This window comes from Pipistrellus kuhlii, unplaced genomic scaffold (genome assembly GCF_014108245.1).
Source record: "Pipistrellus kuhlii isolate mPipKuh1 unplaced genomic scaffold, mPipKuh1.p scaffold_m20_p_2, whole genome shotgun sequence".
Taxonomy (NCBI): domain Eukaryota; kingdom Metazoa; phylum Chordata; class Mammalia; order Chiroptera; family Vespertilionidae; genus Pipistrellus; species Pipistrellus kuhlii.
In genome coordinates, this window is record NW_023425515.1 from 12,134,722 (window position 1) to 12,160,953 (window position 26,232).

The 26,232-nt window shown below is 37.3% G+C and overlaps 1 protein-coding gene across 1 annotated transcript in view; it reads left to right on the forward strand.

Moving 5' to 3' along the window:
• The window catches only part of TMPRSS15 (transmembrane serine protease 15), a 110,246-nt gene that overhangs the window by 29,575 nt on the left and 54,439 nt on the right, over positions 1-26,232 (forward strand). Inside the window, exons 7-11 of the mRNA XM_036447555.2 lie at positions 38-169; positions 6,677-6,785; positions 11,160-11,266; positions 18,453-18,593; positions 19,283-19,432. Coding sequence (XP_036303448.1) covers positions 38-169; positions 6,677-6,785; positions 11,160-11,266; positions 18,453-18,593; positions 19,283-19,432 — 639 coding nt within the window. The remainder of the gene's footprint in view (positions 1-37; positions 170-6,676; positions 6,786-11,159; positions 11,267-18,452; positions 18,594-19,282; positions 19,433-26,232) is intronic.

Below are 26,232 nucleotides of genomic sequence, written 5' to 3' on the forward strand. Positions count from 1 at the left end.
TGCAGTAAATTTACAAACTCGGTCTTTTTTCCTTAAGGCAATGTCTCAGAGAAGTGTCCGCCCGGTTCAAGGCCTTGTGCTGACGCTCTAAAATGTATCGCAATTGATTTATTTTGTGATGGAGAATTAAACTGCCCAGATGGTTCCGACGAAGACAATAAAACTTGTGGTAAGTAGTGTTCCCTTGCTGTTCTCTTCCCCCCTTGCTTGATGGAGACCATATACACATACTGTTGACCTTAGAGATACCCAAACCTGTGGAGAATTTCTAGAAGAGTTTGTTTGAGCCAAACTGACAACTTGTGCAAGGGAGCAAGATCCCAAATGCTCTGGGGATGAGCAGTTTCGTTTCTCAGTGTCTTTTATGCATTGAAATGAAGGAGGGAACATAAAGAAGATGACATGAAAATTGGAGAAAGCAAGCATGGATTATAGGATAATTACAGACATGCTTTTCTTGTATTTGAGAAGAAGAGGTTTGTAGGGGAGTCACATATTAGGAAGAGTGGTCTGAAAGAGGGGTAATTTCAAAGGTATATATGTTAACTTAGGTGCACAGAATGTATGGACAGGACTAAACTTAAGGTAAAGACAAGCATTTTACTAAAGAGGTTATATACTATGAGTGACTACCCATAGTGACTGCCCAGTTATGAATTTATAGTCAGATCATCCGGTGAGATTACATGCCATAGAACCCCTTTTCCATATATATATATATATATATATATATATATATATATATATATATAATGCATATGTATGTAGACCATGTTTTATATTATTACATAGATCTTTACTGTTGCACACACCCCTCAGATACCAGAAACTATTGGAGAATAAGATTTCCCTAAAGTCATGATTATAATTTAACACAAAATCTAAAACATCATTATTGTATTTTCTTAAACTTTATTTTATACAATATTTTAATAAAATAGAATCTCATTTGATGATGATGGAAAGGATGCTGTGGATGCTAGCAATGACTGTCGTATGTGGGCCAAAAGAATGGCATTCTTTTTCATCCCATATTAAACTATCCCAAAGTGGCTGTTATGTATTTGAGTGCTTTTCATTTTTTTCCACCATCATAACATCAGTCTTTGTTTTCCATTTTAATGGTTCCTAACTCTTTCATTTTGATTGTTGCTTTTATTTGCCTTTTGGCATAGAAGCAACAAATAAACAAAAAAAAAATGTACTTGAGTTGTAGATCTGTGAATAATGGAAATCAGTTGTGAATAAGATCTTAAAGTCTCATGAATAAAACATCTGTGTTTTATTTGTAAATGTTGTCATCTGTTACTAATAACAGTTTCTGTCATTATTAGTTAGCACTTAAGTAGTATGTACCATATGCCAAGCATGCCCCTAAGTTATCAGAACACATTTACTCTTTGACTTATTTCTTCATTGTGTAGTTGAGTAACATATACATGAAAGATTACTACATAGGTATAAATACAGATTAATAAGCAGTGTGAAGACCTATTCAAATAATTCTAACTTATAATTGGTTCTTGAAAAATTAAACAGAAAAGCATGAATTGAATAATTTTGGGGGGTGATTCATGATCAATGTCAACATTGATCCTGAGAACAATAGCTCCTGAAGTGTGAAAAGGCTCTAGTTGCTATTTGCTACACTTTGCTTTCCTAGTATTTGTTTTAACTTTGCTCTTCTAGGGTGCTATTAATTGAAGATGAACACTCCAATAACAACCAAAGTTTTATAAATTACCTATCCACTTGAAACATACTTTACAAGGCAGGAAGTTCGTTTGTTTCCCATCACCAACTCAAAAAGAAAAGGAAAAAAAAAAGAAGAAGAGGCAACTTGACCAAAGAGGCTTCTTTTACTAAGAAATCCTAATTCAAATGTTCTTGGATAAAATTCAAACCTTCAAAGTTTAAGTACATACTTTGAAGTGCACTCATAGCATATTGGAAGAAAGTGCAGGCTACAGGATATTTTTAATCTATTTTATATAACTAAGTTACTCAAAGCAGAAGAAAGAAACCTATTTTTCTTTTGCTGTGGTTTCCAGGCAGTTTTCAAAATCTTCTCAGGGAGAATATAATACAAGTGTGCCATCATGAGGTGATCCAGGTGATGTTGATTTACATTTCAAAAATAATAATGTATGCCAAAGTGAGACATATGGCTTTAAGTCTGTAGAATGATGATCAATCATTTTACATTGGGGGAGGGAGGGTGGGTATATATAATCATGAACTGAACCACACCTATAATTTGATTTTTACTGTCATGAAGTTAATAATTTTCATGATAAATTAATATCAATGCATTTCAAAAAAATCATCATAGATATATCTTGCAAATATGAAATTTGGTCCTAAAATAAGTCATAGAGCCATGAATTACTTTTCTGAGTCACTATAAATTCATAGGATGAGCCACACTCACTATTAGAACTGAATTAATTCCCTAAATTTGTGTTAAGGACCAAATGCATTATTACTTTTCAGTCTCTTGGAAATTTTGTGTTAATTGAACTTTAGTATCAACTTGCCATTTGTATCACTAACTTTCTTAATCCCCTCAATTCCCATTTTTTATTTTTCTTGACTCTCTTCATTATTTGTAATTGGGCATTATATTATTAGTAAAATTGTATCTATTTTGGAAAATAAATAAGAAAAATTTGTAGATTAGGAATTGGACATATCAATCAATTAGTCTATATTAATCCAGCTAGAATTCAGGCATATACGTTATTTTATTTATCATTTCATTACTAAGTGTTGAGCCCAAAAGCAGTGACTTCACCTCAGCATCAAATCAGGTAGCATTTCTTCCTGAAAGCTCTTATCCATCAACCTACATTCACAGCAAAACTAATTTGAGGGAATTCTTTCTATATGAAATTGACCTATACTCTCCCTCTATTACTCTTTTTTTCCCCCCAGTTGTGAGCTCTAATTCTAGTTTATGTTATTAAGAGAGTCACATTAATTAATATTGACTTCCCCACACAGCTTGCTCTTTTAGTATTTAGTTATTTAGGTTTGCACAGCTTAGGGCTGACTGTAGCTGAAACAAGATTTCTTTAAACTGTTTTTTTTCCTTCCGATGAGAATCGCATCAGCAGGAAAGTTTACTTTTTAGCTGACTCACAGCCTCCAGTCCAATGTTCAGGTCTATTTGGAAGTTGGCAAGTGTCTCCACAGATTGCATCCTGCTCTGTGTGTGCACCACAGACCAGAGTGATGGTCATAGAAGCTATCCACCAAAGTTGGACTTGATCATCCTGGAGAATTCAATACCCTGTAAAGGCATGTAAATATTGAGCCTGCAGAGGAAGCTCTCAGCAGGTCCTAAGGGTATTTTCCATCCCACCACAGACAACATTTTGGTAGCTCGAAGGAACTGCTGGTGTTACTTGACAGACTCATTTATCTCCCACTTAGAGGTTTTTGTTTTTTTCTGATACTGCCCTGGAAAGCACTTTGTAGTCTAAAAAGTTATTACCCCGGACCTCCAGTAATCTTACTCAGCCACAGCTGCATTATACCTGTTTTCCCAAAAGGCTATCTTGCTTCATTGCCTTATGTAAAATTAGGTTCTCCAGAAACAGCCTGAACTAACTGAGAATTTACATAAGAAAGTCCTTAGCACAAACCTCTGTCTTGGAATAATATTTTGACATTGTGAGCTTTGCTATTATGAGTAGTTTAATCATACTGTAATTTTATTTTAGATATCATAAAAATATTCTTCTCTACCTTTACTTGCATGCAAGAATTCACCAAGGGCCCTTCCGTGTAGAGTATCCCTCCTCACTAACCCTCAGCACTTGCATAGACCATTGGACAGTCCAATTGATCATGTTCTTCAAGACTAAATGCTGTGATACACAATCTTAGTGATTTCACACAACATTGGGTTATTTGTCATTTACATCACAGTCCCAGGAAGATGGCAGAGGTCTATGCTCCTATGTAGGCATTCAGGATGCAGCTCCTCCCTGGTCCCCTCTGTCCCAAGGCCTCCCCTCCACGCTCTGCAACCGCTGACTGACAAGGAAGAATGCTACAGAGGTCTTTAGAAAGACCTCTGTCTGGAAACAGACAGAACCATCTCCACAGCAGTTCATTGGTCAGACTCAGTCACGTGAACCCACTGTGGGAGGAGCCGGTCAGTCATGTGCCTAGGAAGGGATTGGAAAAGGGGTGAACTTATATACAACCATCTCTGCCACCAGGGACGTAGCTCAGCCTTCTGGAAAATTGTGAATGCTGTTGTGAGGCACAAAGCTGTTGACTTCTTCCTCAAAATACCTGTAGTGAATAATACAAAGAGGCACTAGCATATCCCAGCTTCACAAATAGGTTCTATAAGTTCTTAAATTGGTCTTTTTCTGTTCTCTTTTATATTCTTTTTTTTTTTCTTCCTCCTGTTTGTAGTAGATGGCTATTGCAAACGTGATCAATATTTTAGTTATAAGAACATTGAAAGGACGGGATTTCCTTTTTATTGTTGACATCATTACAGATACCCTCCACTATCTCCCCCTCTGCCCCCCACCACCCAGCCCTCATGCCCCTCTCCCCACCTTACCCTATTGTTGTCTGTGTCCCTGGGCTATGCATATATGCACATATGTTCTTTGGCTAATCTCTTCCAGTCCTCTCCACACCCCTCCCCTCTGACAATTGTCAATCTATTCCATGTAAACATGCCTCTGTTTCTATTTTGTTCATCAGTTTATTTTATTCATAACATTCCACATATAAGTGAGATCGTATGGTATTCCTCTTTCTCTGACTGGATTATTTCTCTTAGCATAATAATTTCCAGGTCTATCCATGCTGTAGCAAAGAGACGGAATTCTTTTTTAATCCCCTGTGTCTTTCATTCACAATTCACTTCCTGCTTTTCAGCACAAAAAGTAGATGTTGTCATCATGATAGCTCTGTATGTAAGGGTATCCGGCCACAAAGCACTATGTGCTCTGGAATAAGACTGGTTGCTGTGAATGGTCCCTTATAATGTGAGAATGTGTGATGGTTTCTTAACCCTTTATGCCTCCTTTTTCCTACCTTGAACCTCATAAGATTGTTGCCAAGATAACATTAATATATATATAATCCTATATAATAAAAGCCTAATATGCAAATTGACCGAATAGTGGAACAACTAGTAGCTATGACGTGTACTGACCACTAGGGAGCAGACGCTCAATGCAGGAACTGCCTCTTGGAGGTCAGTGTTCTCCCATAAGGGAAGTGTCACTCAGCCAGAAGCTGGGCTCATGGCTGCTGAGTGCAGCAGCAGTGGCAGGAGCCTCTCCCACCTCCATTGCAGGTGAGCAGTAAGAAGCGACGGTCCCAGACTGTGAGAGCCCCAGACCACGAGATATATGTCTGACTTCTGGTTTAGGCTCACAGGCAGACATCCCGTGAGGGATCCCAGACTGGGAGAGGATTCAGGCTCCTCTAAGGAACCCCTCCCCCAGTCCATGAATCTTATGCACTGGGCCTTTAATGACTTTATAACTGTCTGGCATACAGAAAATGCTCTATACATTCCAGCAGTTATATTTTAGGGCTGGGAGGATTGATCGCCCCACCTCATTAAATACCAAGTATTTACAATAGCCATGGACTGTCTCACGTTGCTTATAATCTTGGAGCACATAGATTTCTTGACAAACTGCAATTAAAAAGCTCTACATATCACATAAAATACTTTTACAGTCATTGAAGATACGTGATTCATCGTCCCAATTATTTGGCATGATTTGTGGTAGGCAAGGTTGAAAGTGAAGGAGATTTTCTTTTGTGTTTTGAAAATTACTAAGCTCTGCATTAAAAAGTCACATATTTTACTGTTTATCTTTAAAACATATAAATTAGCTCTACATTTATACAAAAGAAGATTTCATTCTCTCGACAGCCACAATTTTCTCTGTTTCTTTTCCTGAGGTCTGTAAGGGCCCGTGCAGAGTTGAATCCTTGCTCTTGGGTGGTTATCTTTTTTGTTCTCAGTTTGTTGCTATTTTTTGTTGTCTTCGACCTGGAATCAGGCTGTCAAGTCATAATCCAATGCAATCAATCCCTGGGTCATTGTTATTAGAAATACTTTTAAACTAAACATTTATTTGCCAAAGTATTTTTATGCTTTATAAAAATGATACCCCAAATTGCTAAAAGTTAACCAAAATTATTTGAATTTTTACCAAGATTTTTAAATGCTGGTCAATTCTTTAATTCTTTTGTCCATATAAAGTATCTTATGTCATATTATAGCTTACATTTTATAACTTAGCACAGTTTCTGTGTAATATTACAATGGGCTTTTCCATCCTTACTTTAGAATTAGCTTATTCAGCACTCAGATTCCAGGGAAAGCAATCTAATTTTGTTAAATGTATTCCATTTCTATACCTTCCCCAATGCCTCTGGCACATGAGGAATTAATAATATGCCAGGAGAAAAAGGACACATTCTGTGGTCATTTGTAAACAGCCAGTGGATTTTAAGCATGAGATCTGATCTCCCAGTGCATCATTCAGTTTTACAAAATAACCTAAGCACAGATTCAGTCATGAGAGCTCTATTCAGTGTTCAATGACCTACTTAAACCCTATTTCATTTGGGAAATCCTTCCAAGGTAATTTTGTCTAACATTAATTGTCATTTTTGACAGCCACAAGTTGTGATGGAAGATTTTTGTTGACCGGATCTTCTGGGTCCTTCGAAGCTATCAACTATCCGGAGCCTAATAAATCAAGTGCTGTTTGCAAGTGGATTATACGGTAATATACCATCTTCTATTCCCCATTCTTAAGTCGTAAAGACACTCTCTGATGCAATCAGTCTTACCACCTTTAGCAATGTATTAATTTTCCCCAAAATTGTTTTCATTAGCTATGAAGCAAAGCCTTCCCAACTGATAAGAACCTTCCTTCTTATTTTAACCTTTCAAAAAGGCCTCTTGCCAGTCCAGTGGGCGTGGCTCAGTGGTTGAGGGTTGACCCATGAACCCAGGAGTCATGGTTTGATTCTCTGTTAGGTTATAGGCTCAATCTCCAGTGTGGTGCATGCATGAGGCAGCTGATCAATGATTCTCTCTCAACATTGATGTTTCGAGCTCTCCTCTCTCTCTCTCTCTCTCTCTCTCTCTCTCTCTCTCTCTCTCTCTCTCCCTACTTCTCTGAAATCAATTTAAAAGAAATAATCCTATCTAATTAAAGAGTAAAATGCAAATTGACCATCACTCCAACACACAAGATGGCCACCCCCATGTGGTCAAAGATGGCCACCCCCATATGGACACAAGATGGCCACCACAAGATTACCAGCAGGGGAGGGAAGTTGGGGGGAACAAGGCCTGCAAGGGAGGCAGTTAGGAGTGACCAGGCTGACAAGGGAGGGCAGTTAGCATTGACCAGGCCTTCAGGGAAAGGCAATTGGGGGTGACCAAACCTATAGGTAAGTGCACTTGAGAGGGACCAAGCCTTCAGGGAAGGAGAGTTAGGGGCAAATCGGGCTGGCAGGGGAGTAGTTAAGAATTGATCAAGCTGACAGAGAAGTGGTTAGGGAGTGATCAGGCTGGCAGGCAGAAGCAGTTAGGGGCAATCAGGCATTCAGACAGGTGAGCAGTTGGGAGCCAGCAGTCTTGGATTATGAGAGGGGTCCCAGATTGTAAAGGGTGCATGCTGGGATAAGGGACACATACACTCCCACACATATCCTGTGCACGAATTCTGTGCACCAGGCCTCTAGCAATAAAATAAAAAGGCCTTCTGTCTAATAATTAGGTCATCTCATTAGGCCCTGTAGCAAGTTGTTTTTTCTGTGGTTGCCACAGATCAAGTACCGCCATATTAAATAGTACATGTGTACGTCTGTGTATCACAGGAAATGGTATATCTGATATCATGTCACATGCATCTTGATGCAGACTAGTTACTTTCTCTTTATGTCTACATCTGTAGGAAAATCTCCTTTGGTGTGACTCAGTCATGGGAGATAAAAAGTTGCATACAACCTTCTCACTGTATCTTGAATAATTCTTGGACCAGTTGCTATATATTTGACCTCCAAGCTTATAATTCAGTCGACCAATCCAAACCATTATGATGGTCAAAATAATCAAATTGCTAATGTCTGATCTACCTACATGTTCACCTGAGCATTTTTCACAGAGGAGTGCTACCTGATGTTCCTCCCAGATATTCTAAGGAACAAATCATTTTTTACTCAAATATAAAGAAAATTGGAATAAACACCTTGCAATTTTTAAAGTGTTTAGGACTTCTCACACATGCTATGTCAATCTCCACAAAATATATGTTTCTTATTAAGCCACTGAACATCTTCTCCCCACAGCCTTCAGTCTAACTGTTCTATGGAAATTTACTTTGAGAATTGACATTCTGGTTAGTTCATTCATTTAACAGCCGGATGAGATAATGGTTTCACAACCTACCTACTGTAAAATAGTTTTAATCATTGTAATGATCCACTAGCAAACGAGGGGAATCAATATAACAGCTGATTAAAGAAGATTAAAAGGCAGAGCTTCGGGTTCTTGCCAAACCAATGGGAGGAAACGGCCCCATAAAGATTCACTAGGGTTGTTTCCTTACGCAGACACATCCCAGAGATGAGATGGGCTGTGAAGGGAAGATTGTTCTACATGCATTTACTTGGCAATATCCTGGGAAAGAGCATCATCCTGTCTCTTTAAATAATTTCTATTTTTGGAGCTAAACTCCATGGAAGTCGTGTAATATGACTGGAGCATAATTTCCTCTGTTTTCATGTTCTATACAACATGTTACTTGTGTGCGAAAGATATGATTTTGTATTTACAATAGCAATTCTAAATAATTCTTGCCAAGCGAAAAATTAATCAATTTCTAGGATAATGCTTCCAATATAATCACATCAAATTCAAAAAGCACCATTCTTAAATGACTATTAGCATTGTTGATAAGTAAAATGAAAAGCATCCTATTCCTTACTCTACAGGTCCTCAGAAAGCCTTAGAAAAAAATCTTAGATTACTTCTGAAAATGGAAAATGCATGAATCCTAAATGTAATCCTTCATGCAATCTTTCAAATTTTATTAATGCCAAATAAAAATAATGTCATTGTTATAGCCACTTCTTAATAAAGGTAGGTCAAATTCATAGGGCTTCTAAGCAGAACACAATAAACTTCTACTATAATCATAATATCCTTTCTGACACTGTTAATTAAGGAATTGTATGGTTCTGTTCTTTTTACTTTCTTTCTATTACTTAATTTAAAAAAAACAAAACAAAACTATTAAAAAAAAAAAAAAAGTCATCATTGCCCTAGCTGGTTTGGCTCAGTGGATAGAGCGTTGGCCTGTGGACTGAAGGGTCCCCAATGCTCTTGACCAGATTTGATTCAGGTCAAGGGCACATGCCTGGGTTTTGGGCTCAATCCCCAGTAGGGGGTGTGCAGAGTGCAGCCGATCAATGATTCTCTCTCATCATTGATGTTCCTGTCGCTCTCTTTCTCTCCTTTCCTCTCTGAAATCAATAAAAATATCTTTTAAAAAGTCATCATTACTGCATAGATAATTTTAAAATTCAAATAATCAAAAACATTACCCCAACAAATACTGTACTTCATGATAAAACTATGATTTAACTAATGATGTAAATAATATAACTATTTTTTCCCCCTCAAAAATTGCCTGTCAGAGGAGAGGCACATTGTACCAGGTGGCTTCTTCTCCCTGTTGGTGATGGGAGTCGGAGTAAGCACAATACTTTCCTTATAAGCTTAGGAGGCCAATTAGGACTCGTTCAGGGCACAGTTTCCACAGCCACAACATCAGGAGAACATCTGGTCTTGGCTCGCTGCTTCTCACTGGGAAGGAAAGAGAAGAAGGGATCATGCATCCAAAAGATTAGCTTTTCCAAGGGCTGCCAAAGTCTCTTTACCTCTTGGGGAGCACTGAGGGAACCATAGTTCAGGTGCCTGGGGATGCTGAGAGCCAAGGGGAACTGGGGCGACTTGTTGTGGCCAGCATGGCTTGACGTAATTAGGAGATGGCACGCAATCAAGGCTTCTCCCTGAGGATAGAAGGTGGGGAGTGCAGCATGCTTCCAGCATTGCAGCTGTTCCAAGGGCTCTCCCAGGGACTGTTATGTATCTCCCATGGCTCAAGCTGCTGATCCTGCACAGTTTGAATGGCTGGGGGCCCACAGGAACCAGGGGGGAGAATGGGATGGCATGCTGCTATAGAACCAGAGAACTTGCAGTGCCATATATGGACACCAGAGGGAGCAAAAACAAAATAGAAACTCCTGAAATAAACCTGCAAGCCTCTATGGCTTTTGAATAATCACCAGGTCTTAGAAAAAAAGAAAATTAGAAAACATCTTTAGACAAATGAAAATGAGAGCACTATATACTAAAAACTATTAATTAATAAAGAACAAAGATATCAAACGATCAACTTAACTTTATACCTCAAGGAACTGGAAAAAGAACAAATTGAGACCAGAGTTAGCAGAAGAAAGAAATGATTAATATTAGAGAATGCATAAATTAAAAAGGGAATAGATAAGCAACTTTAAAAATTGACACTAAGTTGTTTTTTAATATTAACAAGATTGACAAACATTTAGCTAGAGTAAGAAAAAAAGAACAAATAAAATCAAAAACGAAAGAGGGGGATTACAGCTGATGATGCTACAGAAACTAAAAGAATAATTGCACAGCAACAAATTTGGTAAGGGAAATGGATAAGTTCCTACAAAAATGCAATTTGCCAACACTGAATTATAAAGAAATGCAAAATTTGAACAGACCAATTAAAGGAGATTGAATCTGACATAACACATCCAAAGTATTCAAACCCTTAGAGAGAGTGGGTAGAATGGTGACTGAAGGGACTGGGGGAGGGTAAAATGGGGAGTTACTGTTCATTGGGCCCAATTTTAGTCATGCCAGTTGAAAAAGTTCTATAGATCTCCCACACGACATTGTAATAGCTATCAGTCATACCACACACTAAAAATGTTCTTAAGAGTGTTGATCTTATATTGTGTTTACTATGTACAATGAGAAAAATGCATTCAAATTCTAGAATGCATTAAGAGTTGTTACCATTGTTCAACCTATTTTTTTGCTTTTTCTTTAGGGTGAAACAAGGACTTTCCATTAAACTGAGCTTCGATTCCTTTAACATATATTATTTAGATAGGTTATTTATTTATGAAGGCGTGGGTTCAAGCAAGATTTTAAGAGGTAAGTTAAAACAAAAATACAATCTATTATTAGAATTAAAATATGTGAGAAACTGGAGGGATGTATTTTATTTTTATTTTGAACTACATGTAAACTCAAACTTCAAGTTTCTAAAACAAATAAACAAAACTGATCCTACAGAAACTGGTTTGGCTCAGTGGATAGAGTGTCAGCCTGCCAACTGAAGCGTCCCAGGTTCAATTCTGGTTAAGGGCATGTACCTTGGTTGTGGGCACATTCCCAGTAGGAGGTGTGCAGGAGGCTGCTGATCAATGTTTCTCTCTCATCGTTGCTTCTAGCTCTCTATACCTCTCCTTTCCTCTTGGTAAAAATATATTTTTAAAAAAACAAAACTGGTCCTCGTTAAAAAAAATTAATAATTTAGTGCTCTATACAATCAGTCTTCTTAGTAGTAAAATAGTTACTATCTCACTTGATTTTATTCTGCTTCATGTTATTTATAAGCATGTAGAATTTTCCAAAAATATACATACTTATATCTTTGTACTATGCTTTGTTTGAGTGTTACTTCTTCCCATTAAGTAAAACTCAAACACTAAAAAATACTATGGTATATTTCTCTGACATTGCCTAAGTTATAAATTCATGGAACTCTTTTTCCTATTTTCAATATGCACTGTGTTCCTCTGGCTCTTTTGGGGCTATTACTGACAAAGTGGGTAAGACAATGACTAGCAAGCATAGTAAGCTCAGTAATTGGTAGTTATGGCTAGTGTTGTTATCACATAACCTTTTGTCATTAAATACCTGGACATTGATGGATACTAAAGGGAAGGCAGAGAATGCACTAACTTAAATTGTGCTTGTGGGACATGAGAAACGGATTCTACCTAATGAATTTTTTGATTGATATATAGACTGGAGAAATATTTAAGATATGATAATAATATGAATTTTTCATCCTCACATAAGGATACTTTTCCATTGATTTTTAGAAAGAATGGAAGAGGGGGAGGGGGAGGCAAAAAGAAATACCAATGTGATGTGTTTACATTGATTGGTCACCTCCTGCAGGAGGAGCCTGCAACTGAGGTATGTGCCCTTGTCTGGAATTGAACCCAGGACCCTTTGGTCCACAGGCCAACACTCTATCCACTGAGCCAAACTGGCTAGGGCAATAATATAGACATTTTATTGTGTATTATTGGTGTGACACTCTTGATACTGAGTGCTGTTTGTGGGTGTTCTTTTTTTAGTATTTTCAATAAATATACAAATATGCATCACAGGAGAGGAAAATGAGGTATAAGAAATTAAGTAACCACAGGTCCATGAAGCTAGTTAATGCTGGAGGCAGGAATCAAACCCCAAATCTCTGACTTCAAGCACAATGCATTTCTTCATTGTGCTTTAAAAGTCCCAAGAACAAACTCAATAATGAGCGTACATAAAACAGATGAACTCGTGGTAAGTCACATTTGGTTTAATAAATGGGCCACGCCATTTCATAATCTACTTATTTCTGTAGCTGATAAATCCAGTTTCTTAATATTATGTCAACATAAATATTTACTTAGATGGACAAATAAGCCAGTGGGTATAAAATTCCCCAAGGGCTAATGTGATAATAATAATAATAAATTTTAGTGTACATCAGTCACTGGCAATGTGCAAAATATTAGTCTCAGCACTTTAACTTAACTCAATAAACCATATTGTATAGGCGTTGTAAATGCTATACATGATGAAAGCTAATGTTGTAGAGACGAGCTGCTCCAAAGTGAAAGGTGTAAGGGACTCTTGTTCCTTTACTCTTCAAATACCTTGATTTGCCTAAATGATATTTTTATTTATTTCATATGGTTAGATTATCAGTCATTCATAAATAAATCTTAGAATCGTTAGGCATAATGATGTAAAGAACACACAATTATAATAAATGCAATAAAGAAACAAAAATCCAAATATAAAAATTATGACAGTATATTTCAATAATAACAAATAGGTAAGTTTAATATTTAAGGTCTTTTTGAAATATAAATCTATTTTAGATTTTTGAAAGCTAAATAATTTAATTTTAACTTGGAAGTTACATGAGAAATAACATTGACTTCTAAAATTACATTTAAATTTTTTTAATTATACCTTTTCGCAAGAAAGGCAATAATATCTTAGCCTAGCATCTAGCACAAAGCCTGACAAAAACTTCATTATGTTGATTTGAGTTTAAACAACAGGTTTATAAGTAATGATACACTTGTATTTAATTAATGAACAACCACATTATTTCTAAAGTTACTTTTAGAATAATGATAAGGCCTGCATTTCTGATTCACAATCCCATATTTTTCTAAATATTTTAGCAAATTTCTTTATGTGAGAGATGCATACAAGATTCACTTTCATTAAAATTCCAGCTCAGAATGTATGTCTAAAATACTGTTATTATCCTTGTTATGTTGAAAATATATAAATATATAAATATTTTAATTTAAATCAGGAAAATAACATTGTCTAAAGAAAGTATAAGTATCCAGTACCGTAAAATAGTTCTTATATATTTGATTAAGAGTAAGCTAATAAAAAAAAATTCGAAAGGCCTTACTCAGTCATTTTTATATGAAATCATGATGTAAAACTTCTCTAACTGGTAAAAAAAAAAAAAGTGTCAGAGGAAGGTAGGCATTAGATAAAAGAAGATGATTTTGAGTGCAGTAGAGTTTTTCTAAATAATTATAGGAATTGGTATAAGCCAAAATAGGTTGATGGAGAAGTATTTTAAAAGTGTTTTAGGTGCAATATTCTATTCAGTGATGGTAATAATTATCAATACTGGGTATGAAAGTGGTGGAAGATTACAAGTTCCAAGTGTGCTAATTTAATGTTTTGTTCAGAAAAATACATAGATATTTTGTGCATCCTCAAAGAAATTGAATAAAAATAGACTGGGTGAGCACACTGAAATTGATTTCAAATTGCCAAGCCGAGAAAATGTATTTCTGAGTGTGTGCCATTGATATGCCATTCTTTTTATCCCAAGCACTTAGCTGTCATTCATTTCCCAAATAACTGCTGACAACATATCCCTAATATTATAGCTTAACAGTTCAAGGCCATTCTTTTATTGTTTTAATTCTTTATTGTTTACTAGTGAAGTATTGCATATGAATAATTTCCCCCATTGACCTCTCCCTGTTTGTTTCCACTCCCCCTCCCCACCCCCAACACATGCCCTCATCCCCCTACTGACTGTGTCCATGGGTTATGCTTATATGCATGCTTACAAGTCCTTTGGTTGATCTCTCACCTCCTCTCCCTCCCCACCATCCACAACTCCCTCCACCAGCCCCCTGAGATCGGAAGGTCTGTTTGATGCTCCTAAGTCTCTGGATCTATTTTAGTTCATCAGTTTATGTTGTTTATTAAATTCCATAGTAGAGGCCCAGTGCATGACATCCATGCACTGTGGGGGGGGGGGGGGCGGGGGAGGCGTCCCTCAGCCTGGCCAGCACCCTCTCATTGTCCAGGACTCCTTGGGGGATGTCCACCTGCCAGCTTAGGCCTGGGGGGATCAGTCCTAAGCCGACAGTCAGCTATCCCTCTTGCAGTCTGGGGCTCTCGCAGTTCAGGACCCCTCACTCCTTACCTCCCACCTGCAGTGCAGCAGAGGCGGGAGAGGCTCTTGCCACCACTGCTGCCTCATGAGCCATGAGCCCAGCTTCTGGCTGAGCAGCACTCCCCCTATTGGAGCACATTGACCACCAGGGGGCAGTTCCTGCATTAAGCATCTGCCCTCTGGTGGTCAATATGCATAATAGTAACCAGTCCATCTGCTGTTCTGTCAATCTGCATATAGGGTTTTATTATATAGGATGTGAGTGAGATGATGTGATATGTATCTTTCTCTGACTGGCTTATTTCACTTAACATAATGTTCTCCAGCTCAATCCATGCTGTTGCAAATGGTAAAAGTTCCTTCTTTTTTACAGCAGCGTATTATTCTGTGCAGATGGACCACTGATTTTTAATGGACTCATCTGCTGATGGGCACTTAGGCTGTTTCCAAATATTAACTATTGTAAATTGTGCTGCTATTAACATAGGGGTGCATATGTCCTTTCTGTTTTCTTGGGATATGTTTCTAGAAATGGGATTACTGGGTCAAATGGGAGCTCCATTTTTAATTTTCTGAGGAAACGCCATACAGTTTTCCACAGTGGCTGTTTCTAAAAGTTAAGCACACATGACTACAATAAACATAGTGCATCTTCCTGAATTGTCAACTTACCCTACAGCAAAAATAATCATATTGCGGATATGGGATTAACTAATACATGCAAATATTTTTCAAAGTCAAGCATTTTGATTGACTTTGTACTTTATTCAAACATTTTTGTGTTAACTTAGAAGTGCCCATTCACTCACTTCTGTTGATAGGATTACTTATATGGAAAAGTTTAACAAGCACTGATTTAAAGTGCTCATCTTCCCAGAGGCTCTCAAAGACTCTCCAATCATATTGCCCAGATAAAGATGATTTCCTCATACACCTTTTTGATGCCCCTATGACCATTCTCCCATATAGATGAATTCCAAAGTTGTTTTTCTATAATTCACCGATCTAACTTTTTTAATAGGGGAACCTGGTTTATTTCTTCCCCATGTCACCAGGACATAACACCATACCAAATTAATCATGAGCACTCAACTAAATGTTTATAACAATGGCAGGATTTCTCCTCTTGTAAATTGGATGGAATCAATATTTTGGGGCTACGTCTTTCAACTCATAGTCTGTAGAAAGCCTCTTTCCTGCCCATTGCCCTCCTTTCAAATTTCCTTGTATCTTATTCATGCTTCCATACCATTCTCTTTCACAAGACCTACGCTCCAGGGGCTTTGCTGATAAAAGACACATGATGAGTTTATTCACATTTAAATATGACTGTTTGGCCAGTATAGGGAAATGGATGTTTATAGAAGTGTAAGACGGTTTCAGTAGAAGCAGTGGATTTTTTAAAGGAATTGTTGTCTGAAAATGTATTTTATTTGCTATTAAAAAATCCAGCCTTTAAAAATGCTTAGGAAACTTTTTTCTTTCAATGCCAGACCTGATTCTTTTATGTAGGCAAACTCTGTCACTTGGATTACTCATATATTAATCTGGCACCCAAATTTGCTTAAATGTTTCTGATGCTCTGGCAGAATGGCAGAAGCACGGAAAGCATTAGGGATAATATTTGTGTTTTCAGGGCTTACAACCCAATTAGGGAGAAAAGACATGACAGTATTTATTGAGCATTTACTATATGCCAGTCGCTGTAACACATGAAAGTTACTCATTTCCTTTTTATTGCAAACCTCTATGGAAAGTATTATTATGTTATAAAAGAGGACTCCGAGGCACAGAGAAGGCTAGTAAGATATGTAGTCAGAACTAGCTCTCATGCTTACTCTGGAGCCCCTTCTCTTAACCACTACCTGCTGCTACCGTGTTTCCCGGAAAATAAGACATCCTCCAAAAATAAGACCTAGCTCATGGAAAGATAAGACATCCCCTGAAAATAAGACCTAGCGCAACTTTGGGAGAAAAAATTAATATAAGACACTGTCTTATTTTCGGGGAAACAGGGTATCTTCCTGGAGGCATCAGGTACATGCCTTCCACTGGATCCATGGCCTGAAGCTCCTTCTAGTCATGGGGGCTTTACGAATCTGATGAAGTTTAGAAAGTCTCTACAGACACAAACATACTACACCATTTCCAAAAGTTTGTATGTATCTCTGGAGCATGATAATGGACCTCAGGACATAAGTTTATGAACTATATAGGCTAGTACAATACCATTAGAAAGCCTGAAGATTCAACACAGTATAAGCATTCAGGGTGCTACTGAATCACATTCTGACTCAACCAGAAGCCATTGTCAAAAAACAGTCCCATTGCTATGCAAAGGAAAGGCAGAAAGAGAGAGTTAGATGGGTTTGAAGCAAAGTTTCTAAGATAGTCACATTCTTTAAGCTACTAGACACTTATGGACTACAAAGATTTTCAATATCAGAGTTATTTGGGTGATATAATTATATAAAAGTCATGGTGGGAGGAATCTACATCAATGTAGTTCTTTGTGAGAAAATACTATAATAGAAGAATGACATGGAACATTTTTGAGGCAAAGAGCAAGATGTGAATCAACACTTGTCCATGATGTTCTTACTTTTATATTCTATGGAAATCATCATTTAAGTATCACTTTACTAAGTTCTATGTGATAAGAACAGAATTTTCAATAGTTCATAAAATGGTCTTTCTTTAGAACTCAATGAGGTGCTTTTTCTCCAAACTGCAAGTGTGATACTTTTCAGAAACCTCAATCTGATATCCAGTTCAGATTATCAAACAAAAATGCTAAACCCTTATTTTTAACCTAGTTTAATGTTTTAGGTAGTCTGTATATCTATTTACACATTATATGCATATCTTAGCTTCATACATTTAAAAATTCAGATTTTCCCCCTGAGAACCAAATTTTACCCCTTTTAGATGCAATATCATTCCTTTTGTGAATGCATATGTTAAATTATATATTTGTTTTTAAAAAATTTCATATAATAATAATTTTTGTAAATCATCATATGAGTATTTTCTATATCCCGAGCACTATTCTAACTCTTGAGAATCACAAGTCTGTAAAAATATTCCTTACATAGGTTAAAGTCAAGGCAAAAAATAACAAAACTAATATGCAATAGAAATAATGTAATCAATGTAAGCCAATATTACAAAATCAACATAAAGTAGAAAAAAATCCTGAAGTCACCATGTATTATTTTGAGGTCCTAGAGTTACTAATATATGGGTAGAGAACCAAAGAAGTGCACTGTTTCTATTATTGTGGCAGAGTTTAGCCCCGGTTAGCACAGCATGTTTCTTAGACAAATTTTTTTCAGTAAAGAATGCCTATATTTATGTGTATATGGTGTAGCTAAGTAATTAAAAATTAAAATGTAGTTTTTTCAAGCCATAAACATGTATAATAATTTGTTTTTCTAATGCTTAGAAGAAGAGTCATTTAAAATAAAATTAATTAATCCTATGATTAATGTTTTTAGTTACCTGAGTGGTATATAGATTTATAATAGATTGATAGATCAATAGGTAGATGGATGGATGGATGGATGGATGGATGGATAAATAGATATTTACTTTCATTTTCTTTTGTAGCTATTCTCACAGAAACCAACCCTGGCACAATTAGAATTTTTTCCAACCAAGTTACTGCCACCTTTTTCATAGAATCAGATGAAAATGAGTATATTGGCTTTCGTGCAGCATACAGTGCATTCAACAGCAGAGAACTTAATAGTAAGTATTGTTTATTCTTTAGCCTTTGCATCTCCAGATACTTTAATATGGTAATGAAATTTTAAAAGTAGCAGAACCTAACATTTTAGAACAAGTTTATAATCTGTTTTATTAGACAAGTTTTTAATGGATATCTCTTATGTATACCTTCCTCTACTTAATACTTAGAAAGGAATGAGCAATTAGAAGATAGTTAATATTCTTCAAAGAATCAGGTAACCAATTTGAGGAGAAATAGAAATCAATAAAATAGTTAAATTTTATATACTTCAAGAATTCAAAGTAAAATTTTTAAATTAGCTTAAAACTGATCCCCTGGCTGTTCTACACTAACTTATTTTTTATTAAAGTACCAAAGTTAATAATAGGGAGAAAGCAAAATATGAAATAAACAGTTTATGTAGGTAAGCCAGTGGAGGTAAGATGTAAAATAAAAAACCAAGAAGCTTATCTTTGATAAAGTTTTAATGGAGTATAAGAAAGATATTATTCTAAAACAGTTGGCACAAAGAGCTGAACTTTTTAACTAAAATGGAGTGAAACGGTGTTAAGATAAATTAAAAAGAAATATTTTGTGCATGCCACTTAATTATAACCTCCATAAGTTTAGATTATTTTCAATGCAATCTGTAACAACTAGTCCCATGTGGACTAAATTTGAAGTGTTTTCTTTTTTTTTAAATTTACAGATTATGAGAAAATTAACTGTGATTTTGAAGATGGCTTTTGTTTCTGGATCCAGGATCTCAGTGATGATAATGAATGGGAAAGGGTTCGGGGCAGCACCTATCCTCCTTTTAGTGGACCAGATGTGGACCACACTTTTGGCAATGTTTCAGGTATAATTCACATTTAATTCATAACCTGAAAGGAAAGTGATGTGTATCGTTTACTAGTGTAAAATGCAAGATGGTATTTTCAGATATTATTTTGTTTATAAATCATAAGCTGATAAATGCATTTAAATGAAAATGGTGATCAAATATTCAGTTTAGTAAAAGTGAGTGTTTTCAAAATATATTATTTTCCCTATATATGCACAAGATGTTGAAAAGTGCACAAAGGCCATTAGAGACAAGGGGACTTGGGTTGCCACCCTAGATTTGGCCCTGATTATCAATTAAGTGAGCTTGTGTAAGGTCATTAACTTTTCTGGACTTTGGTCTACTTTGCCTTAACTTCATCTTAACTGATTGTTCATTGTTAGCGATAGAAATACAATTCATTTTTATATAATTTTATATCACTTGTGGACTTGTTGAACTTATTATTAGCTGTAGTTTTTAAGAATGCCTTAGAATTTTTAATGTACTATTTCATGCAATCTTAAAATAGAGACAGGTTTACTTATGAGAAGCTGTTTTAGTCCTTCCATACTGTTATAATGAACTAGAGGCCCAATACATGAAATTTGTGCATGGGAGCGGGGGGTGTCCCTCAGCCCAGCCTTCACCCTCTCCAATCTGGGACCCCTCAAGGGATGTCCAACTGCCAGTTTAGACCCAATCGAGTCTAAACGGGCAGCTGGACATCCCTCTCACAATCCAGGACTGCTGGCTCCCAACTGCTCGCCTGCCTGCCTTCCTGATTGCCCCTAACTGCTTCTGCCTGCCAGCCTGATCACCCCCTAACCACTCCCCTGCCAGCCTGATTGATGCCTAACTGCTCCCCTGCCAGCCTCATTTCTCTTTACGGCCCTCCCCTACAGGCCTGGTCACCCCTAAATGCCCTCCTCTGCAGACATGGCCTTCCAACTGCTCTCCCCTGCAGGCCGGGTCATCCCTAACTTCCCTTTCTTACAGGTATGGCCCCTCCCCTGTTAGCCATCTTGTGGTGGCCATCTTGTGTCCACATGGGGGCAGCCATATTATGTGTTGGAGTGATGGTCCATTTGCATATTACTTTTTTTATTAGATAGGATAGAGGCCTGGTACATGGGTAGAGGCCGACTGGTTTGCCCTTAAGGGTGTGACGGATCAGGGTGGGGGTTCTCTTGGGACATGGGGAGGCCTGCACAAGGAGCCTGTGGTGGTTTTCAGGCCAGCCACCCCACCCCCATCCCTAGTGACCCAAGCAGAGGCTCTAGTATCTGGGATTTATTTATCTTCTATAATTAAAACTTTGTAGACTTAAGCAGAGGCTAGGGCAGACCAGGGTTTGCAGAAAGCTTGGCTTCCTCCATTGCCAAGGAAACCTAAGCCTTCTGCTCACTCCGTGGCCACAGCCATTTTGGTTGGGATTTATTTATCTTCTGTAATTGAAACTTTGTAGCCTTGAGTGGAGTGGTCTGAAGGAAGCTTGGCTTCCTCCATTGCCAGGAAACCCAAGCCTCCTGCTCACTCTGTGGCCACAGCCATCTTGGTTGGGTTAATTTGCATATTCACTCCCGATTGGCCAGTGGGCATGGCTTGTGGGTGTAACAGAGGCGCAGTCAATTTGCATATTACTCTTTTATTAGATAGGATACCACTGGTTAAACAACAAGCATTTATTTTTTACACTTCTGAAGTCTGGAAATCCAAGGTCAAGGTATCACCATGGTAGGGGTCTCATGAGAACCCTTTTTCTGGTTCACATACAGCTGTGTTGAGGGGGGAGGTGGAGAAAGGAGGGAGAAAGAAAAGAGGGAAAAAAGGAAGAAAGGAAGGAAGGAAAGAAAGAAGGAAGGAAGGAAGGAAGGAAGGAAGGAAGGAAGGAAGGAAGGAAGGAAAGAAGGACAAAGGCAAGCTCTCTCCGTGTCTCTTCCTGTAAGACACTGATCCCACCATGAAGCTTCCAACCTAAAGACTTAATTACCTCCCAAAGGCCCCATCTCCAAATACCATCATATTGGGGATTAACTTTTCAACATAAATTGAGGGGCAGGGAAAAGCAGGGGATACAACAATTCAATCCATAGCAGAAGGACTAAAGAAGTGTTATGATTTGTATGTACATTTTTCATGTGAATGTGATATTATTGTAGAATTGGATTTCTGGTGGGAACATTAACATTGGAGATAATAATATTTGACTGATAAAACCAGAAATCACAGGGATTATCATGAGATAAGGAACTCTTAGTAGAAAGACACCCATAAAAACCTTGGAAGCCTATACTCATAATACCAAATGTAATCAATCACTAAATAAAAAGTTACAAATCTAGAGGTAATGTAGATCTTACAAAGTAAGGAAAATTACAAAAAGGATGGAAATTTGTGCATTTAGATAGTTTTCTTAGACAAAAATCCATCCTATAATATCATTTGTGTGTAGGTTACTGATTAGAGTATGATTCAATTAAAAAGTATAAAAATATTCCTCCAATCATGCATTATTCTAGGAATCAAGGACACAGATTATGTATCACTACTTTTAAGAAATCAGTCCAGCCCTGGCTGGTTTGGCTTTGTGGATAGAGCATCAGCCTACAGATTGAGGGGTCCCAGATTCCATTCCAGCCAAGGGTACACGCTAGGGTTGCAGGCTCAATCCATCCCAGTAGGGATGTGCAGGAGGCAGACAATAGACTCCCTCTCATCATTGATGTTTCTATCTCTCTATCCCTCTCCTTTCCTCTCTGAAATCAATAAAAATACATTTAAAAAAAGGAGTCTGTCCAGAACCTCCAAGTTAAAACCCTCCTTTCTGTTAAGTATTATAAGCACCTTTTTTTTTAATTATTACATGGCATTATATTTGTTTTCTTATTTGTTTCTTTTCAATACAGTGTTCTTTTCATGAGCAAGAATATTGTCTTTTTTTAATCTTTTAATTATTAGTACATTTTCAGTACCTGGATCTAATTAATATATATATATATATATATAATAATTTTTGAATATATAAATGAATGTACAACTTTGACTCAATAAATCACTTCTGAAGGAGTGAGTTATTGACTAAGTGAAATTGCTTATAACATAAAAAGAACCTGAGCATGTGTGCATTATAATTGATTATCAATGCCCACTTCTTTTTCAAAGATCAATATTCTCCTTTTTATAACCTGAAAAGTAAATGGCTGATTTAATGTCAAATGTGAATTACATCTAGTAAGAGGACACTAAAAAATTCATTTTCTTTAAGGATAGAAATATACCTGACTACTCCATATTATTTAAACAATGGCATTTCTAGAATAACACAATATGGTACATCACACTACTTCAACTTGATCAACATATTTCTTAATAGAAAGTAATTACTTTTCATCTATTTCCATGCTCAACACTAAAAGCTCCATTCAAGTTCTTCTACTCCTTTATTCAAGAAGAATCTGTTGAGCCCCAGGCCCTATTCAGGCTCTCACAATATATCTGTGAACAAAATAAACCAGCTTTTCTGCTGTCATGGAACAGATTCTAACAAAAAAAATGAGAAAATAAGGCATATGCATGACATCTGATTACATTTTGGGGGTACATTAAATGTGAATGAGTACTCCAGGACAACATACAGTTTGGTAAGAGCAAGGGAGAAGGGAGGTGTAAAGGTGCTATATTTCAAATTAAAATAGGGTGATCATGGCTGAAACTTTTTGTTGCAGTGGACAGAGCATTGGCCTGTGGACTGAAGAGTCCCAGGTTCGATTCCAGTCAAGGGCATATACTTTGGTTGCAGGCACATCCCCAGCAGTGGGTGTGCAGGAGGCAGCTGATGGATGTTTCTAGCTCTCTATCCCTCTCACTTCCTCTCTGTAAAAAATCAATAAAATATATTAAAAGGAAAAAAAAAAGAATGATGTCAGAGAGACTAGTGGAAGGTGACTGTCTGAGCCCGAGAGGAAAACATGGAATTGTCAGATCAGTGGGAACAGATGTGGTGAGAAGGTCAGCTTCTGTACAAAATCCGAAAGTTAACAGGATCCAGTGTGGACCTATGAACAAAACAATATGGACTCTGCATAGATGGGCAATCCTCATAAACCAAACATGTTTAATGTTAAAAATGATGACATTCACAGTCTTAATTAATCTTCTCTGAATACGTTATTTCTCGGGGCCCGATTCTCTGTGGATGCATTTGCCATCTACACAGCTGAAGACTAACTCTGAAGCGATAATCACCGCGACTCTCTAAAGAAGACTGACCTAAAACAGTCAAATAATTGGACCACTTTTCCCCTTTCCTATAATAAAAATAGTCTCTCCCCCACTTGAGCAGGAGTAGTTAGAGGGAAGTGCAGAAAGCATTTATAGCAATTCACAGTGACAGGCGCCTCTTATGTAGTTGAAACCTTTGATGTTCAAATTATCATTTCTCTACTTTTATGTCATCAGAATAAGAGATAAAATAATGCCACCGGTATGTGAGGGCTGGAAGTATATATTACAGGAGAGACATGGCGCGGCTTGCCCACAGATGAAACAACCGAAGACACAAGATGAAACTGACCAAAGCGAAGCAGGTCGGGTGTCAGGTGGAGGTTTGAAACAGTCGGGTCAGAAGTGAAGTCTCGGGAGAAAGTCGTGTAGCGGGAGGTATTTGAAGGGAGACCGGTCGGAGCGGTTCAGAGCCCAGCAGAGGCAGCCCTGTAATGAGAGTGGATGAGAGGGCTTAATAGGTCTTCTCCAACGCTCAAACCAGCGACTTTCTAATCTACCAGTCCTTTCCTCCCCACCCCACCCCACTGGGGCATTTTTCTTCCAACCTGCTTTTTTATGTCAAAACACCTACCTCTGAAGTGAAAGAGCATTCAGTCTCTCCTGCTGTGTGTTCCCCTTATCCTTGCAGGGTTTTTTTGTTCTCTGCCTACACTTCAGATGACAGGGAAGTCTGAATGGAACAGATAACCTCTGAAATTGACCTTGCTTTGGGGAAGCACTTCGAAGCCCCTTTCCTTTTGGAGTTTTTGTGAAACATTCCCTCCTGGTGGAGCCCCAGCTCCTAAATCTCTGCCCTAAAGGCTCAGCGTGCCTCTGCACCTCTCAGAAGCAAAGGGGATTGATGGAGACGCTGGGCAGCCTCTCCAGATGCTCAGAAGTAGCCCATTTGTTCAGAACAATTAAAGGAGATGAGGTTAGCAAAGTGAAAATTTCCGAAGTGTAGAGGTCACTAAAGAAGACAGACTTGGTTGGCCTTCTTCGGTGAAATCAGAGTTGTTTCTGGTGCTGGGGGGTTCACATAGTGTGGTAGGAAAGATCATTACCATAGAGACCCTGAAGTCTTAGTGAGGCTTAAGTCTCAGCTCTGCCATTTCAGCAAGTTATCTGTCTTCTCTTCTCAGCTCCCTCATCGGGACAGGGGGGCTGATGGCAATAGACCCTGACTTTAGAGGCATGTTATGAACATTAAAATGATTATTATGTTTTAAAAATAAAATAAAAAATGCTTGGCACGTGCATTTGGAGAGTGAATTCTTGAATATCTCCTCTGTATCTATACTACTTTTGTTAATAAGTTAAATTATTAAGCACTGACTATGGATGTAAATGAGTACTCAAGAAATATTACAGCATTGTATGAAATATAAGTAATGTGCTAATAACTTATATTTATTAATAACATAATTATTTAATGTGTTAAAATGTTAGATATGCATTCTTTTACATTTTGTAATCTAAACCCAAAGAATACAACTGTATTATTATATTTATTAATATATTTGCCCAGAATTACATCTTGATAAAATAATTATATGTCCCACTGTTCTAAATATACTCTGATATATGTATTGGTAGTTCTACTAGCATTTTTATTCATGCTTTGTCCTTTTTATGTGTGTTATAAATAAATGTCAATTTTATATACCATATTGCCTATAAAAATTATGTTGGAAAGCACGAGAGAGAAGATGCTTGATTTCAAATAAACACTAAATTTTAGCAATTTACAAAAAACTAGAGGCCTGGTGCATGAAATTCGTGAACTCAGCAAGGTCCTTCATCCAGGCCTATGCCCATTTACAGTCTGGGAGCCTCCATGGGGTGTCCGACTGTAGGCTTAAGCCTGCTCCCCAGGCCGCAGCCAGCAGTCAGACATCCTTAGCACTGTTGCTCACCACGCATGAGTATCTGCCCTCTGATGGTCAGTGCACATCATAGGGACCAGTCATTCCACCATTTGGTCAATTTGCATATTGGCCTTTTATTATGTAGGTTTACATTTCAATAAAATTAGATTTATCTTATATTTGTTTTATATTTTGTGATATGATTCTTATTTTGTCATAATGTCTGAACTGCAAACTAAGAATTAAACTATTTAAATTCCCCTTAAAAAATGTGCCGAGACCGGTTTGGCTCTATGGATAGAGCGTTGGCTTGGAGACTTGAAGGGTCCTGAGTTTGATTCCGGTCAAGGGCATGTACCTTGGTTGTGGGCACATCCCCAGTGGGGGGTGTGAAAGAGGCAGCTGATCGATGACTCTCTCTCATCGATGTTTCTAACTCTCTATCTCTCTCCCTTCCTCTCTGTACAAAATCAATAAAATATATTTAAAAATAAATAAATAAAATAAATAAATAAATAAATAAATTCCCCTAAAAAAATGTTCCAAGTTAGTCTCACCCAAAAAAAAACTCTTTCCACACTCCATATGATTAAAACCATTGGTTGGAATAATAAATTTCAGATCTGAGAGCACTTTTTTTTTCAGTAACCTGAGCTATTTAGAAAGCTTTTATGTCAATTAGCATGCTATCTGCTTCTCTGT